We start from the raw sequence: 14,171 nt of genomic DNA, 5'->3' as shown, positions 1-14,171 counted from the left end.
GGTTTTAAAACAAGGGTATCGGGTTAAATCCTGGGCTAGGCTATAAAAGGGAGGGGAGTACGCGGGCCAGACACACGCCGAAAGGCAGCCCTGAGGCAAAGAGGCACGGATGCCCGAGGCTGCATATCTTTGGAAGCGTCCACACTTCATATTGCTGAAATGTATCGATTTAGGAGGCCACTGTTAAGTTAAGCCCAAAAGAGTTAGTTGCTGTTATAGATTTATTGAACAATTATTAATGTATTTTGCATACGCAGTTTTCAGCTGCTGTATTGTAAATAGTTTCATTTTGTAGAGCTACGCACAAATTGGCGCGCGAAATTCATTTTTAAGTGTGGCCAACTTTTATGTCAGTTTTCATGATTTTTATTAATTGAGGCGGGAGGCTACAAATAATACCAGGATGACGGTCTACTGTGAATCTTGTAAAAGTTCTGAGGGCGCAAGACGAGGCTCCTTCTCAAGTTCTCCTTGTCGCACGGACACCATCACTCCGAAATTCTGCCGGAGATTCAGGTGAGTTCACATCATTTCTCGTATGGCGCACTCTCGCGGTTAGAGTCGCATCTGTAGTGTGTGCGTCTGCCTGTGCTTATTTTAATTTGGCTTAATGACATAGCCTTCTAAGAAGTTTAGTAGTTGTCCATTGTTTTGTCCACATTGCAATGCATCTTATGCATTTCAATCTCAAAAACTAGTGAAGTTTATCTCATTGTAATACCAGCAAACATCCATTAATGGGGTAACAGCAACCAGTTTTACACAGAAGACTACAGATGAATAATGTAAAAGATTTGTGTTTGCTTAATTAGCCTATATTTATTTTTGTGTGCAGCCATATCATTGTGATTCTGCCTCTCATTCATTCATAGCTGAGCAAACCCAAGGGTGGGTAGAGAGACAGACAGGGGGACAGAATCAGTCATTTGTGCTAGTGACGTTCGAGTGCTTTGTCAGATGGAGTTCCCTATTTATATGGCATTGGTGGGCTTCCATTTGTCCATGGAGCGATGATGTGAGCTATGACGCCCCTGCTTTTTCAGCCCTTATAAAGCCCATGTGTGTACATGTGTCTTCCCTACCCAGAGGCCCACACAATAGGAGCACTGGCAGCTTTCAATGCCCTCCTTTCAGAGCAAAGTGTTGCTTTGGCAGACAGATTTTGAATCTAGGGTTTATTCTTGGTGTGAAATTGTTTTTTGTCAGTAATCTTGCCTGCTGAGGTGCCTAAATGAGGTGAAGGACTTGATCATTTCTGGGATGATGAAATAAGCTTTAAGCTGAATGTGCCTTACCACCTGAGGCTAATGCAGAGGCAGATCAATTAGGACAATAGCTATAGCTACTTCTGTATTTTTCTTTTCATTATTATTACAGCTCACATCTCCATTTTTTTGTTTTGCTTTTTATTGGACTCTGAACTTCTCATAAGATGCTACATGGTCTTTGCCTATAGGCCTAACTGGTTTTGCCCCCAGCTCAAAGTTTTACCTTTGGGTCCAAGTCTTAAATTCTCCCCTCTCTCCTGTCTCCCCTCAGGTCCACCAAGGGGGCCTCCAAGGCGCGGCGGGACCACATCAACGGAGAGATCCGGAACATGCGCTCCCTGCTGCCCATCCCGGCGGAGGAGCAGGAGCGCCTCTCCTACCTCCACTCCATGGCCCTCATCTGCACCTACATCAGGAAGTCTGTACTCTACAGAGGTGAGCGCCATGGCAACAAGCTCCTCAAGTCAAGTCAAGTCGGCTTTATTGTCAATTTCTTTACATGCGCTGGTCATACAAAGAATTGAATTACGTTTCTTACTTTCCCCTGCAGACATAGACATAGACTTTAGGTGGGGACAGACAATTAGACATAGACAATTAGACAGTACACATACATTACACCTGCAGTACCTATACAAGCTCCTGTAGCTCCTATACAACTAGCAATTAGTAGAACTAGTTAACCCGTTCAAACATGACATTATAAATGTGTTGTTACTAGAATGGCAATGACCGAGTCGTAGTGCATTATTAAAGGCCCTGTGTTATGTCATAGTAGAGTAGCACTAAGGTAATTAACCTTTCAATGACTATTATTACAGCGTGCCTCAGATGGTACGGCATAAATTATTTGGCTATAACAGAAATGCTGTAGCCTACCAGTCAGTGAAAAGACTTCACTACCGTAGTATTACTCTACTATGACATTACAGTCTTTCGTAATAACTTATGTTTTGGTCATTGCCATGCTTGTAACAGCAAATTTGTAACAGGTGCCATGAGTTTAATTATTTTTTCGCCTCTGTTGTACAGTTTGTCATTGAGTGCATTTTCATCTTTTGTGTGCAGTTTGACATTAATCGTATTTCCACCTACTTTATGCAGTTCGACCAGAGGGCCGCCAGAGTGACCCTGTCCTGCCCTGTGATTTCCTGCCAGCCCTCCCTGGCTTCATTGTGGCCATGACCGGAGAAGGGAAGCTGGTCTACATCTCTGAAAATGTCTCCGACTATCTGGGCCTGTCCATGGTAAGGTTATTCTTTATTGATCAGCTTCTCTCTGTCTGTCTCTCTGTTGCCCCCCCTCTCCCTTTGTCCATCCCACTCAAACTCTCCTCCTTACTCTTGCTCTCCAAATATTTGATATGGATTTTTTGTCAGTCTGTATAATGTCCTCTGGGCATCGCAATCTAGTGGAAGCAAACTTTACTAACAAAGTCTATCACACAGTATAAAAGTGTACATTACATTTCCAATACCAGCATTATGTTAGATACATCAGTCTGCCAGTGTTAATATAATGGTACACAAAGAAGTTTTTATAGATACTGATTCTGGCTCTGACTCTGCAGGTTGACATCCTACAAGGAGACACATTCTACGACATGATTGACAGCTCCTGTGTGGACCTTGTCAGGGAGAATTTAGAGGGAGACTCCAACCCATTGAAAGGTAGATACAACACACGCACATGCACATGCACGCACACACACACACACACACACACACACACACACACACACACACACACACACACACACACACACACACACACACACACACACACACACACACACACACACACACACACACACACAATACCGCAATGCATTCCAAGAACATTCCTGACGCCCTTTCTCTTGTGTCTCCGCAGAGGTGTCGTTTGTGTGTCAGATGCACACCTCCAAGGCCTTCCGGCTCCAGCACGGCAGCCTCTGCACTCTCCTGGTGAGAGGACGGCTCCAGGATGCCGGCCCACAAGGCTCTCTGTTCGTGGCCCTCTGCAGCCCCACGGCCAACCGGCTGCGGCCGTCCGACCTTCCCTCCTACACCACGCACTTCAGGACGATCCACAGGCCGGACATGAGCTTCCTGCACGCCCCCTACTGGTCAGTGGGATGATAGCAATGAAACACACGAAAAATATTTGGTTTAAAAAATGGTGTATGTTTTGTATGCTGTATTCATTTAAACAGATCAGTTAAAGCTAAGTTTGTAGTTTGAATTTTTCTGTTTTATTGAGATTTTCCTCTATTATTACTTTAATCTTGTTAATTTCCTCTGGAGTGATTTTGGTTGCTTAATTTAAATAACAAGTAAATATTGTCCATCACATTCAACAAAGTAATGTCCTCAGATGATCTAATCGGCATCTTTCTTTTCCCAACCTACAGTGTGCTGTTTCACCTGGGCCACACGTCAGAGGAGCTGACTGGTCAGTCCTGGTACAGTCTGATTCATCCTGAGGACCTGTCTATCGCCGCCTGCGCACACAAAAGCATGAGTAAGACCTGTTTTTAGTCATTTTTTTCTCTTTTCATTAATGTTTTTATGACTGAGGGTGATGATGTAGCCTGTGTTGCGCATGTCCAATTGAGGTGATGGAAGAGGCAGAGACTGATGTGACGCATCTAGTCTGTGCTGTATATTAAAAAAAATCACATACTTTTCCTTCCTTCATGTCCACTTAGGGTGGAGGAAAAGTCTGTGATTGATGTGTGACACATCTAGTGGTCTGCACTGTATAAATACATTTTACTTCCTTCCTTTCACTTCCGCCATGTCCAGTTGAGCTGGTTGAGGAGCCCCAGGTTGATGTGTGACACATCTTGTGGTCTGGGTGCTGTATATAAAAATTGACAGACTTACTTTTCCTTCCTTCATGCCCAGTTGAAGTAGAGGAAGAGTCTGAGACTGATGTGTGACACATCTAGTGGTCTGCTCTGCATTTTACTTATGATACTTCTTTTTCCTTCCTCCATGTGCAGTTGAGATGGTTGATGAGCCCCAGGTGGAGCTGGTGGTGAGGCTGCAGTGTAAGGACCTCTCCTGGGCCTGGCTCTACATCTCAGCTGCCAAGAGCCCCGAGAAAGAGGAGATCACCTGCTCAAACTTCATCATCAGGTAGTGTTTTTTTTCCATAAAAATAAAAATGCATTTTTTTAAGCTTTGTATTGCTTGATTTGTTTTTAATGTCTTTTCTTGTCTTAAATTAAAACTCATCAGTTAGTGTTCACATTGTTTCTTAAATATTGCATGACATGCTTTATGTCTGAATTGTTCAGTATAGTTTGTCTTTCATTCATTAAAACCTGTCAGTTGTTTCATCGTGTAATTCCATAAAATACAGGCCTACACCATTCCTTAAACATTGTAATACATGCTCTGAGCTTCATTAATAAACATGCATTGTATTGACATTATTAACACAATATTACTATATTTTGCAGTGAAACGGAGGCCATGTTCCTTAAACAACATCTCTACAACAACAGTGTGAGAGTCCGTGCCAAGTCGTTCAGCAGTCCTCCAGCCTCCCATGAGCCCTTGAGCCCGGGGGCTTGCTCCAACACGTCCCCAAAAAGACGACATGACTCTTGCCAGTCCGTCGAGGAATCGAGAAAAAGGACTCGACTCACAGAACCCAGCACTAGCGTTGTTGCCATGGAAGACAATCACCTCGGCAACCAAGAAGGCGTCTCTCATTGTTTGGGGCACGGCACCACTGTGTTCTGCAGTCCTCCGTACAGCCCTGCCTCCGCTCACTCCCCCCTCACACAGGGGGAGTCCATGGCAGACTACCTGGTGGAGGAGCAGTGCGGTGTCACAGAAGGGATGCTGTCGCCACCTAGTGGTTCACCCCATTATAGCCCTTCCATCAGCTTCAACAACAACAACAGCAGCAGCAGTAGCAGTAGTAGCAGGGTGGTGGACCGTCCAGAGCCGTCTAACTCTTATACCCCAACTCTCATGCTGCAGAACTATAATAACACAGAGGCTTTTGCCAGGAGCTCCTTCGAGGTTGTGTCCAGCCCCATCTCCCCTGGTGCGGAGTCTGTGTTCGCCTTCCCGGACTGTGCAAACGACTCGTGCCTCGTGCCCGGCTACCAGCCCCTGGATGAGGTGTACGAGAGCCAGGCTGAGTGCGTGCTTCACCCAGAGGATTTCAACCTGCTGCCCATGGTGGCCCCTATGGATCTTGGGGGTTCGGAGCCGCCCCAAGAGCTGCCACCTCCACCAACGTCCCATGAAGTGCCACCTCGCACCCCCACTCAGACCTCAGAGGCCGTTCCCGTCATCCATCCCCAGCAGCACTATAGTGAACATGAACACGAACAAGTGGAGATCTCCTTGCTGGCTCGCCAGATCTCCTCCCTGGCCAGCAGCTTCAACGCCTACTGCATCCAGGGCCTGGCTCCAGTCGTCGACGTCTCTCCCCATCATCAGGTGACTCCTTTGGGCTGGCCCCAGCACGGCGCTCCCCTGTACCTACCCATGGCTGGCGGCGCCACTACCGCTGGCCCTGAGACGGTGCTGGACGAGAGCACCATAGACTGCATCCTGAAGGACCTGGATGGGATGCTGGGGAGTCGTGCCGAGGGCTGGGGGCAGCTGGAGGTGGCCCAGTTTGGCAGGCGACCCCTGGCCCAACAGCATGACCTCTCTCTGGCCGCGTTGGTAGACTGTCTCCCCGCAGAGGAGTTTGGATCCTCCACCGCCTCCTCCCACCACAGCACTGCTGATCTGCGCAGCAACGCCAGGACGGAGTGCCAGGACCAAAGCGCTGGGTTGCATCAACTCCACCAGTACGCTCACTGCAGCATTCCACAAGGTAGGTAACCACAGCGACCATTGTTAACAATACTAGCTTGGCAAAACAGATAATGAGGTTTAAAAATGATTAAGATAGTCTGGCACCAGCGGTTGCTGTTCAGACTGCTGTTTAACTGGCCCTAACAGTCCAAGGTAGCCATGTATTCACTTTTGTAAGCCCTCAATAAAGACTACACAGCTACAGAGATTCAAGCTGAAAAGAACAGATAAACACAGATGGAGTGCTGTGGTTAAAAGACAGATTTTGTGTGCTTTTGGATTATTTACGATGATGCGGTGCTCAACCAACCCGCCAAGCAAAAAGTATTCTCTGCCACAAGGCTACACCAGCACTTGTGTAACAGAAAATTGAAGTGATTTCATAAGCAGGATTTTTCTCGAGTAGCCTACCCTAGCCTGTGGTGTGATATTAATTAGTCTCTTTAAAGATACGGTAATTAAGTCTTACTACCAGCATGGCTTCTTAAGTTCGTAATTACATTACGTGATATACTCAATTACAACTATTAAAGATGTGATCATTAGAATGAGTTCACATTCATTCCTGTGTCTTAATTAAGTGCCTATTTTTCTCCACTTTTCCCCCCCAGATGGACTTACTGAAGAATCCATGTTCTGACTGTGTCCAAGACTTACAGTACAGCGGTACTACTACACATCGTATGGCATATTGTCATGGAAACTAAAGGCTTCTTCACTCCACAGCAGACATACAGTAACTATTAACTGAAACTGGACTGACCATTTCCAAATAAGAGTAGCATTCTACTTTTACTGACAAACGCACTGGATTTCCCAGATTAAATAAGACAAGAAGCAAGCCTTTATGTAATTAACTGACCTGTCACTAAGTGAAGGAAAGTTACTACTTCGGTATCATAGATTTGTTCATGTTGTTAATAATAACTCTTATGTACATAGATTGTTCGTGTCTGAATTTATTACCCTAACAATATGGTACAGCTGTGTGACTCAAATAATAGTTGTTTTCAGGTCTGAATAACCACTAGTGGCATAATTTTGAATACTGTGGGTACTCTGGGCACAGTACACCAAAAATCACACCGAAATAACAGGGTTCGGATGCTAGCTACGACATGATAATGTACTTAATTTCTGAATTTAAATGGTAGCATTCTCTGTAAAATGAAGTACCCTTGCAATAATGGAGTGATCATCACTGGCTAGTTGTTACTAATTGGTTGCTATGTGTAAAAGGTACTTGTGCTGTTTTCCTACAGCATCTGGTGAGAAAGCTTGTTTTCTTCTCTTCCTTCCCAGAATTTGTTGGGTAGAGAGGATGTAAGATGAGATAACTACCTCAAAGATATAGCCCCACCTTCACTGCATAGTATAATGTATATTTTGTTTCATGTCTGTGTGTATTTATTGTGAAATGTACAGTATGTCCTTACAATGGGGCATTAAGATTACTGTCAATGCTTCTTATGTTATGATGAAAATGTTGCATTCCTACGTGCGTTGACTGTGTGCATTCCTAAACCAACTGCCAAGCTCAAATGACAATCCAGTTTCGACAATCGTGACCAAATGGGGTTGAGAAAATATATTCTATTTCTTTACATTCAGATTTTTGTTCTATTTTTTTAAATTGTGAATTGAATAAAAATGTCCCCTGAAATACTTTGCATCTTCCATAATTTTTTCCTGACACCATTCAGGCCTACAGAAACATATTTTACACTTAGGTCATTGCTCATACACCTACAGAGGGCTACATCCCAATTTAAACTCTTAAGTATATACTGTATATTACATGGAAATATACATTGTAGTTACGTAAGTACTGCACTACATCCGTACACCTACGTACATGACAGTGATCTTTACTATTCATGCTTATACGACTCGTAAATGACAATATTCATTGTCATCATGATAATCATCCTCATCGTCTTTCCCTGGCCTCATCACTACTGCAGCCATCATCACCATCATCATCTTCATCATCATCATCATCATCATCATCATCATCATCATCGTCGTCATCATCACTCACTGCCATTATAACCTTATTGTGCACTCACTGATGAAAAGTTTGTTTAAAAAAACCCGAAAAGTTGTGTTGCTACCAACCAACCAGACAAACAAAACAACTAACCTCAGCATGGTGGCACTAGTCAGTAGCACAACGCACAATGGCACATCACTGCTCACTGCTGGAAAGTACAGTTGTCAGACTGAGTCAGCTGCAGCCTGCAGCCTCCATCTCCATTTCCACTTTCTCCATCACCCCCGCACATCCACAGCACCTCCCCAACCCAAGTGCTCCTCTATTTGACTCCAATCCTCCCCGAAGATGTCACTCTCTCACTCCATCACTCACACAGTCAGTGCGCTTTCACCAGTCAAGCAGGCAAGTAAGGGGAAGGGAACCAAGCAGGGCTCAGCTTGGGCTGAAGGCTGTGGCTGAAAAGTTGGTAAATTGGCCCTGAACACACACTGATGGGCCTTTCCCTTTACAGCAGAGGGGCCATCACAGGAGTCATCACAGCCTATCCTCAAACCCCAAGCCCTGTGGGGAGGTGGGGGGGTTGTGGTGGTGGAGGACGGGCTGGTGCTGGTGCTGTGTGTGTGTGTGTGTGTGTGTGTGTGTGTGTGTGTGTGTGTGTGTGTGTGTGTGTGTGTGTGTGTGTGTGTGTGAGTGTGAGAGAGAGAGAGAGAGAGAGAGAGAGAGAGAGGGGGGGAAAGAGAGAGAGAGGGAGAGAGAGAAAGAGAAAGAGAAAGAGAGAGAGAGAGAGAGAGAGAGTTGATGTGGTGGCAGACAGGGGTCACGGTGGTGAATAGTGGGAGAGATGGATAGATGGCAAGGATAGAAGGATGTGATGGGATAGAAAAGGAAGTCGGTGATCGTGTCACTCGGTGCCTCCACCAGTGTAGGGGCGGCACAGCAGAGTTCAGGTCTTATAGCTCAGTCTCCCTTTACTGCATTGTACACTCTGACAGCAGAGCCCTGAGGAAGTAGGCCTATCTCTGCCAACTCCGAAAAAGTGCAGAGAGTTTTCTCCAAATGTGAGTTTTTTAGTGCCCTCACCAATTGTACAAAGTAGTCTCGGTTACATGGGACATTTAATTCCGAATTAAAACTTAATTCCTCTTTGAAAACATCATGTAAATACTTCACAATTTGGAATTAAATGAGAGTGCGATATACACTTGACGGACATATTTAATTCTGAATGATTAATTTGGGATTAAAACCGTAATGTATGTAGCCAGTGTGTCAGCATTTAACCAAAGAGAGTAGATTAGGGAAAGAGGATTTAAACTGCGCATCCCAATGCAAAGGAGTGTGGTCAAAAATTCGGTCTCCTAGGGAGGCATTGTCCCCTCCTTCTACTTCTCTTTCTATGGCATTTGGCGACGGCTTACATAAGATGTGCGCTACCGCCATCTACAGTGACAAGGGAACTCCATTTAATCTCAACCTAAAGCCTCCAAAGGTCTCCTAACGTGGCGATCACATGACATCACACAGAAATGCACGCACTTGTAGTATCTTACTCTAATCTACTCTCTTGGATTTGAGACAAAGACATTACCATGACCAGAGGGGACCGTCACACAGGAAGGAGTTTTTTTTTTAAATCAATATTTCATAGGGCAGATGTTTGTTAGTCAATCTACTCATGAATAAGCGGGATCCCATCCAGATTCATGCAAGAACATGTCTATATATCTGTAAAACATGGTGGGACCAGGAGGTTGACTAATGAAACCAAACACATGTTCAGATAATACTGACATACATTATTTCATATACATCTCTCTTGTGCATTTCTTCTCTAGCATACAGTATACTTTGTCTTTAACAAACAGCCAAAGGCTGAGACTGCAGTATACACAGTGGGGTCGAAGCCTCCTCAGGGAAGCCAGAGGCAGAGGGAGCAACCGTAGCAAGAAACACTCCTCAGCACTACTCTCTAGTCTACCACAACATATTAAAGACTATTACACAGCTGATATGGCAGAATGAAGTCAGGTATTGTACACAAACCCACACTCTGTACACAACCCCACTATACCCTGTGGGTATATTACATATTGTGCGCACACGCACGCATGCACGCACGCGCACACACACACACAGAGGAGAAGATGTAGTAGGCCTATATAAAGCTTCCCAATGTTGATGGCATTCTTGTCGCCCAAGACCATGTCAGTCCCACTACCATGCTTGCATGCATTACCATACCACACTTTTCTTTCTTTCTCTCACTTGGTCACCACATTACTGTATGCTTGACATCATCAAAAGCTATTTTGTTTATAATGGTCTCATCAGAGGCAAACAGACTACAGATATGGACTGCAGGAGCTGTGCACTGTGGTCTGATGATATCACGATGAACAATTTTTTTTAGATGGTGTGTCAAGCATGCGTGGTGGTGACTATGGAATTTTATATAAGGGTCATTCTACGTTTCCAGTGTGCTTTTGGCAAACGCAAAATGTCAATGATCAGTATTTTATTTTATTTTTTTTTCAAATAAATGACCTAGATGTTTCCATAGTGTATATATTTAAGTTTCCATACAAACAAATTGCCAAGCTTAATCTTAAATCATTTGATAAATACTCTTATGGAAGCGAACATTTGCTTGATTATTTTGTCAACAGTGTTATGGACAAATACTATGACATTTCAAACATACAGTATATAAAAATACTACAGAGTTGAAACAACACACGTTTGAAAGTGCTTATGTCCCTTAACAATAATGTTCTCATTAATCTGTGAAACTGATATAGAAATGTGATTGTTGAACTTCATAAGTAGGATTTTATGATTCACTGTGATACAGACTGACACATTTTTCATTATTAATCCCTGTAACGTCTGATTTGAGTTTAGTCACACTCCTTACACAAGACTTCCCTCTCCAGAGATAATCCCTAGTGTCTGTTCATAGGATTTTTCCAACACATAAGGGATCAATAGCACAAAAACACTTTCAAAACAGTCAACCGTGTTACTCAACTGTGTTACGGTCAACAGTGCAGGGGAACAAGTCGGCACTTTTTTAGGAGAAAAAACGTGGACACACACAAAATGGCAAATTTCATGTATGATGGAAAGCACAATGGTCTTTCTGACAGTTTTGTCATATTGTGATGATTACTGTGAATCAATTTGCAATCGTCTTGGGCAAAACAAGTTTCTTTATTCTTCTTCATGCTAATATGAATACTGAATCTGACATTTGGAAAACAGGACGGCATGAATACGCCCAAAACCAGTAATAAATATTCATTCTTGCTGAGGGAAATAATGTTATGTCTTGACTGTTTGTATTATATGACAGATAAATGTGTGCTAATGTCCAAAACATCATTGGATGCAGTTCATAGTTAGTGGAATTGGCAAATAAAGTCCACGGACTTAAAAGCGCACTGGAAACGTAGAATGACCCATAAGTGTGTACTAACTTTTGATTTCACAAAATGGGAAAAATTGTGTAATTGATGTTATATTATTAACATGTTCTGTTGTAAGGTCAATCAATCTTGTATTAAACTTACTCTACGCACACTTTGGAAATAAATTATTAAAATATTGTTCAAAATGTTACTTTTCCAAATGGGTGTGTGTAGCCTATCATTATTGCTGTGCACTGTCACTGTTGCTCTTGCCACCATTTATATGACACAGTGCTTAGTTCAGTGGAATCTAGATATTCTTGTACTAAATGTTTGATCTATACGTTTTTTTTTTTAAAGATATGTAGGAATATTCATTCTACATGTACAGGTACGTATAGCCTATAGTAGCCTATTATGACATCACAATAGAACATGTGATGTCACAACATTCTTAAAGCTCACAAATTGCTAAGTGATCATTAGTTCAATTTCAGAGACTGTAAACAGACCATTTTATGTCTTATCTCCAAATCATTTCAATTCCTACAACATGATTTCATTGAATATGGTATGTTACAAATATTTCTTGAGATTTAACCATAGTTAACCATACAGTAGCAAATATTTCTTATACTATGTATGACATTTTAAACAGTTGTAAAGAGGTTCAAGTCAAAGAGGGAAATGTCATACAACTGCAATGTTGGAAGAAAATGATAATTTCACATTATCATATGTAGATATAGATAGATGTAAGATAGATTTATGTCAGCTGCAAGTTTTATTTTCTTTAACAAACTCGTCAAAACTTAGTTTGTGTGTCTGCATACTCGTGTACTTCATTATAAGATACATCTTGTAACTCTGATAGTTTATAAGTCACTAAATGGTCCTAGATAGGTGCTAAGTATATTTTATACTAGCAATATCGTCCTACGAGATGTCTTGGGCTTTCAAAATCTCCTCTACTGGTTGTGCGATAGGGTCAAATCCAGACAGGGCGAAATGGCAAATTGCCAAATGCTGCCAAATGCTGGAACCAGCTTCCTGCCCAAATTAGAACTCCCCCAACAGTATCTTGTTTTAAAAACAAACTAAAAACTATTTTATTTTCATCTGCCTTTGGTGATAGATATCTATCTCTATAATACAATAATAGGCATAGGTATTTTTCTTCTTCTTCTTCTTCTTCTTCTTCTTCTTCTTCTTCTTCTTCTTCTTCTTCTTCTTCTTCTTCTTCTTCTTCTTCTTCTTCTTCTTCTTCTTCTTCTTCTTCTTTCTCTTTCTAGCGCATTGAATGATAGTTTTGTATGATCATGTATAAATAATATTGATTGATTGATTGATTGATTGATCTAACTGGATGTGTATGAATATTCCTTCTATATGGATACAGTATTATTACATCACAATAGAGCATGATCTTGTGTCCTGTCACAACATTCTTAAGGTCACCATAGTCAATATTCAGAGACAGTAAATAGATAATCTTATGTCTTATCAACTTCAGTTCTTTCATAATGATTTCATTCAGTATGGTATGTTACACAGATGCTCTGAGATTTAACAATGGTTAACCTTATAGAATCATTGTAATATAGGATATATATTCAATTCTGTCTACAGCTGTAAAAAGGTTCCAGTCAAAAAGTTAGATTTGATACTAAGCTACAGTGTAGAATAGTCAATTTATACTGTACAATATGAGTATGTGTACAAAGATGTGTATATTTTATCAGCTCTATCTTTGTTCCATTCCTTATAATAATGTCCTCATTGGTAATCAGGCTTGACCATAGCATACACTATGCCTCTGCATGTTTCAGTTTAGGAAAGAGAAATTGAGGAGCTACGTGTCACTTCCGACACTTCATCCTGTAGAGGTAAGTAATGTTGCCCTTTGGCACTCATAGCAAATGCTAAGAAAATAAACAATTTAAAGCAATTATAAGTATCATCGTATGATTATACACTGTAAAAATGCAGTGTTAATTCAACACTTAAAGTGATTCAACATGCATCTTCCAGAGTGTATGGTCCCAGAGTGTTAAATTAACAATTTATTTGTTTTACCGTGTACAAACATCCTTCACTTATATTTTTGCTTTGAAGAAAAAAAGAAAAAATTTCATCAAGAATGTTCATTAGATATTCATCAGCACCAGCATTAATGGCAGAAAATGTCTTTATTGGTAATCAGGCTTGACCATAGTATACACTATGCCTATGCATTTTTCAGTTTAGGACAGAGGAATTGAGGAGAGTCTTTTCATGTCCAGCTCTTCAATATGTAAAAGTAAGTAATGGTACTATATACCCTTTGGCGTTATAGTACACTGAATCATATACTAAGAAAAGAAAGAATTTAAAGCAATTATAAGCATAATTGTAGGATTATAAAAAGATCCTTTAGGCCTACAGATTTATATTTTTGCTTTGAAAAAAAGTGAATACATATAATCAAGATTGTTCGTTCTTTATCTATTACCACCAGCAATATGTTGGACAATTCTCTAGCCCCACATTTGCCTGTTGTTCACATTGTGATTGCAGACATTTTTCTCATGGATTTTCTATGTGAGGTCAATCTCAGAGTGTGCTTTGACCATATCCCTAACCTGTCAGTTAAGACATTTTGAGGTATACAATTTTTGCGAGAAACAAATGTCAGTCACCTATAAAAGCG

The 14,171-nt window shown here is 41.7% G+C and overlaps 1 protein-coding gene and 1 long non-coding RNA gene across 2 annotated transcripts; both read left to right on the top strand.

Moving 5' to 3' along the window:
• Window positions 1-403: 403 nt before the first annotated feature.
• Window positions 404-6,719, top strand: npas4l (neuronal PAS domain protein 4 like). The gene is made up of 9 exons (XM_063192049.1): window positions 404-516; window positions 1,540-1,715; window positions 2,382-2,515; window positions 2,839-2,938; window positions 3,141-3,375; window positions 3,661-3,770; window positions 4,255-4,390; window positions 4,717-6,098; window positions 6,691-6,719. Exons 1-9 carry the CDS (start codon window positions 404-406, stop codon window positions 6,717-6,719), a joined length of 2,415 nt encoding a protein of 804 aa, XP_063048119.1.
• A 5,251-nt stretch (window positions 6,720-11,970) lies between these two features.
• On the top strand, window positions 11,971-13,782 carry LOC134441480 (uncharacterized). Its single transcript, XR_010033169.1, has 3 exons — window positions 11,971-12,053; window positions 13,312-13,368; window positions 13,725-13,782. It is a non-coding gene; the product is annotated as an uncharacterized LOC134441480 (long non-coding RNA).
• The last annotated feature ends 389 nt before the right edge of the window (window positions 13,783-14,171 follow it).

Source organism: Engraulis encrasicolus, chromosome 24, assembly GCF_034702125.1.
Source record: "Engraulis encrasicolus isolate BLACKSEA-1 chromosome 24, IST_EnEncr_1.0, whole genome shotgun sequence".
Lineage (NCBI taxonomy): Eukaryota > Metazoa > Chordata > Actinopteri > Clupeiformes > Engraulidae > Engraulis > Engraulis encrasicolus.
This window is presented reverse-complemented; position numbering and strand designations above follow the sequence as displayed.

What these genes read in the sequence shown, in the direction of transcription:
- npas4l (XM_063192049.1), top strand. Translation starts at nt 404, where the DNA reads ATGACGGTCTACTGTGAATCTTGTAAAAGTTCTGAGGGCGCAAGACGA. An exon ending in AGACTCCAACCCATTGAAAG is followed by an intron (nt 2,939 to 3,140) that starts GTAGATACAACA and finishes GTGTCTCCGCAG; the next exon opens with AGGTGTCGTTTGTGTGTCAG. An exon ending in TGCTCAAACTTCATCATCAG is followed by an intron (nt 4,391 to 4,716) that starts GTAGTGTTTTTT and finishes TATATTTTGCAG; the next exon opens with TGAAACGGAGGCCATGTTCC.